Source organism: Sinocyclocheilus rhinocerous, unplaced genomic scaffold (assembly GCF_001515625.1).
Source record: "Sinocyclocheilus rhinocerous isolate Xijiao unplaced genomic scaffold, SAMN03320098_v1.1 scaffold197, whole genome shotgun sequence".
Lineage (NCBI taxonomy): Eukaryota > Metazoa > Chordata > Actinopteri > Cypriniformes > Cyprinidae > Sinocyclocheilus > Sinocyclocheilus rhinocerous.
Genome location: NW_015634478.1, coordinates 59031 through 63036, shown reverse-complemented (window position 1 = coordinate 63036; position 4006 = coordinate 59031). Strand labels below are relative to the sequence as shown.

At 36.7% G+C, this 4006-nt stretch overlaps 2 protein-coding genes across 3 annotated transcripts in view; one reads left to right on the top strand and one right to left on the bottom strand.

The window, feature by feature from the left end:
• LOC107745641 (UDP-GlcNAc:betaGal beta-1,3-N-acetylglucosaminyltransferase-like protein 1) overlaps positions 1-220 on the bottom strand; it is a 10575-nt gene extending 10355 nt beyond the window's left edge. The window contains exon 1 of the mRNA XM_016559562.1: positions 114-220. Within this exon, the coding sequence (XP_016415048.1) occupies positions 114-220 (107 nt within the window). The remainder of the gene's footprint in view (positions 1-113) is intronic.
• Positions 221-2854: 2634 nt separating this feature from the next.
• LOC107745642 (uncharacterized) overlaps positions 2855-4006 on the top strand; it is a 5347-nt gene continuing 4195 nt past the window's right edge. The window contains exons 1-2 of one of the 2 annotated variants that reach the window (XM_016559565.1): positions 2855-2969; positions 3605-3676. The gene's annotated coding sequence lies outside the window, so the exon portion shown is untranslated. The remainder of the gene's footprint in view (positions 2970-3604; positions 3677-4006) is intronic. The other variant, XM_016559563.1, reaches the window with a different exon arrangement.

Genomic DNA, 4006 nt, shown 5'->3' with positions numbered 1-4006 from the left:
ACACACACACACACACACACACACACACACACACACACACACGAGATGTTGTTCAATCGTATTCTTCAGACTGATTTCATATTCAGTAGGGGATACTGTTGAGTGTCTGTACCGTACTGCCGTCGTCATACACAGACAGCTCCATTCGGCCCGGGAAATCCTGCTCCAGTATGGCCTGCAGACACTCATCCAGCCAATCAAACGCATTAAACACGGGCATGATCACTGACTGAAGCAATAGAATAAAACAGAACTGAGTTACAACAAAACTGATTAGAACAGAGCACAACAGAATAGAATAAAATACAGCACAACAGAAAATAACATAATATATTACTACAGAGAACAACAAATTAGAACAGTGCAATGCAAGATAATAGAGCAGAATAGAATAGAATAGAGCACAATAGAACAGATTAGAACAGAAGCGAGCACAACGGAATAGAAGAGAATAGAACAGATCACAATAGAAGAATAAAACAGAACAAAGTACAACAGAGTAAAATATATCGTAATTGAAAACAACAGAACAGACTACAGCAAAGCGAAGTGAATTGAATAGAGCATAATAGAATAAAATAGTACAGAGTACAATGGAATGGAGTAGAACAGAATAAAGTACAACGAATAGAATATAATCACAACAGAATGGAACAGAATAGAGCACAATGATAGATTATAATGGAACAGAATAGAGCACAATGATAGATTATAATGGAACAGAATAGAGCACAATGATAGAATAGAATAGAGCACAACAAAATGGAATAAAATAGAGCACCACAGAAAATAAACAGAATATATTAAAACAGAGAACAAAAGAATAGAATAATATAAGTAAATATAATAGAGCATACAAGGACAGAATAGAATGCAGCACAACAGATTATAACAGAGCAGAGATCAACGGAATAAAATACAGCTCACCAGAATACAAATAACAGAGCTGACAGAATAGAATGAAAAAGAACACAATGGAATAAAATAGAACAGAGTACAACGGGCAACAGAATAGAGTACAACTGAACAGAATTGAGTGCAACAAATAGAATACCAGCTCATCAGAATGGAACACCACAATGGAATAGAACAGAATATAGCACAATTGAATATAATAGAATATAACAGAATAGAGTACAATAAAATAGAATTTCAGCACAGCAGAATTGAACAGAATAGAGCACAACTGAATAGAACGGTACAGAATAGAGTACAACAGAACAGAATAGAGCACAATGGAATAGAATAAGTTACATTTACCATAATTCTGATACATATATTAGCATAATTAACCACAAGTGTGGGTATATCCCACTAACATGTCACGAACACAAAGTGTCACAGTTATTATTATTTTCAATACCAGATTTATAGTTTAATTCTTCAGTTTCATGTAATACCTAACAAACGTCTATTTGTCAAATGCTTCGCTTGTAATGTGTTTGTGCTACCTTTCCTTACAGTAAATGATATTGCTTGATATTTGTTTTCAGATGCTGTCATTGCTGCTGATATTGTCAGGACTGAGGCAGGCTAGACGCACCTCTCTGAGCATCTCTCAAACACACAGCAGCTGTGCTCACACAGATGATGATCTGTGACCTGAGCTCATCCCTGCTCGTATAGAGTTGAGATCGGCTGTGTTTTGGCTCTTCGTTCACTCTCGCGCGCGCAGGTCACTTCCCCGTCAGGGCAGGAGCGGAGCGATGATTGGACGAGAGAAGACGCGGACGTGCATTTGCTTCGTCTGAACCGCTGTCAGTCAGCGGGCGCTGCTGTGATTGGACGGACGAGGCGGCAACGTCATATGATTGAATTAAATAAACACTTTAGAGACATTACTTAAAATAAATAAATAATATAGCATTACCTAAAAAAAAACATAAGATTCAAAATGGCAAATAAAATTAATAAAATCTATATCATTTATATAAATAAAAATAAATGAATTAAAACTGTGTATGTGTGCATATATATATATATATATATATATATGATCCCTTAAGACTGGTTTTGTGGTGCATATATATATATATATATATATATATATAGTAAAACTAATAAAATACAAATAAAATATTATATAAATAAAATAAAATATATACAATTTATATAAAATAAAAACAAATTAAGAAAAATTACATTAGTACAAATACAAAAAAAAAAATATAAAATTAAATATACATATTTAAACTGGACACATTATTGCAGCAATAATAATACTTCACTGCTGTACTCGGGACCTGTTGAGCTGCTCACCTGTGCAGACCTGCCTGCATCTGTCCTCACCTGCTCGCCTCCCAACGCTCCTGTTTACAGTCAAGTGAAAGTGTGACGAACTAGACATTTAGCCTACAAAACGTGAACACACACACACACACACACACACACACACACACACACAGAGAGAGAACAGCACCTGAGGTCATGCTGATGTCTGTGCCCTCCGGACAGAGAAACATCTCGATCAAGTGCATTCTGCTCATGCCAACCTGTCAACACGCCAAAGACACACTATCTCGGTGTTTATTTCTATTAAAATATGATCGTTTGAGATTACCACTGAAAAAAAAATGTATCTTTGTCAGCAATGGAGAATTTTGCAGCTTCTCAAATTTGCACAAGATACCAAAATCTGCAAAGAGATCTCATACAAACTCAAATATCTCTCATCAAATCTGAGCGGCTCCACGTGCACTTTAGAGCTCTGAAGGACTTCTTATCACCATATTTAAACACAATCCAGCTCAGAGCATGTGTGTGTGTGTCGTGTACCTGCAGGCGCGCGGAGGTTGTGTATCCTCAGGGCACTACAAACGGATCCGGAGCTCCGCCCCCTTCACAGGTGTGACTCCAGCAGACAGGTAGAGCTCTTCAGTAGAGAGATTCACTTCACCCGTCCCAGACACCTGTTACAGGACGAGACCAGACCGAGAGCGACGTGCTTCTGCTTCAGGACGCAGTGAAAGGTAAGAATAACCTCAAACCCTGAGCATTTATGAGACAGAAAACAGGGGTAGTAAAAGAGATGTGGTTTAATTACAGCTTGACTGAGCAAAATTGGTCAGTTCAGGTGCTTTTTACACGGCAATGCAATGCAATAAATAGAACTGAGCAACAATTATCTGCTAAAGTACATTAAAATGGTACTTTTTCACTTGGAATTTGCCAGTAAATTTCATAACGGCAAGCAACACACTTAATTAAACATGCAATTTTAAGTAGAAAAACATGAAATATTATTTGCTTTATTTACAAAAAAAAAAAAAATCATTTTAGACATGGAGTTTGTAATTATGTCTCTAATACAGAAATGAACCATACTGGTAACTTGCAAAGTAGCCTAAATAATTAAGAAAATAACTTAATGAATAAAATGAAACAGATTCTGAAAACTTTACTTTCTGTTTGATGAAGATCCCATATCATGATTTTATAGCAGTAACTCCAAATTGGTGTGAATTAAGTTTACCATGGCAAATCCTTCTTATAAACAGTGCAATTTTCAAGCCGTTACGCGATTTTGGCAAACACAAGCACTTATATAAGTGTAACATCATAAGTTAGAAGAACTAATTAAATCAAGTCTCATTTCACACATTAGCGCCAATCCGAGACTCACGCGACCTGATGAACCTGCATTACGAGCTGTTGCGACACACGGGTGCGACCAGAGGTACAGTACAGTCTAGTTTGGATGAGGAACAAGTGGAGAATTAAAATAACATGCTGTCATTCAGACAGACAGTCAGACAGACAGACAGACAGACAGAGGAACAGACAGATATCCAGACAGAAAGACAGATGACAGACAGACAAATAGATAGCAATACAGACAGATTGATAGATAGATGGAAGGATGGATAAATGAATGAAGACAGACAAATAGATAAGTAGATAGTTAGAAAGATAGAAAGACAGTTAGACAGACAAATGGATAGACAGACAGATAGATGGATGGACAGATAGACAGGAAGACAGATAGATAGATAGATAGATAGATAGA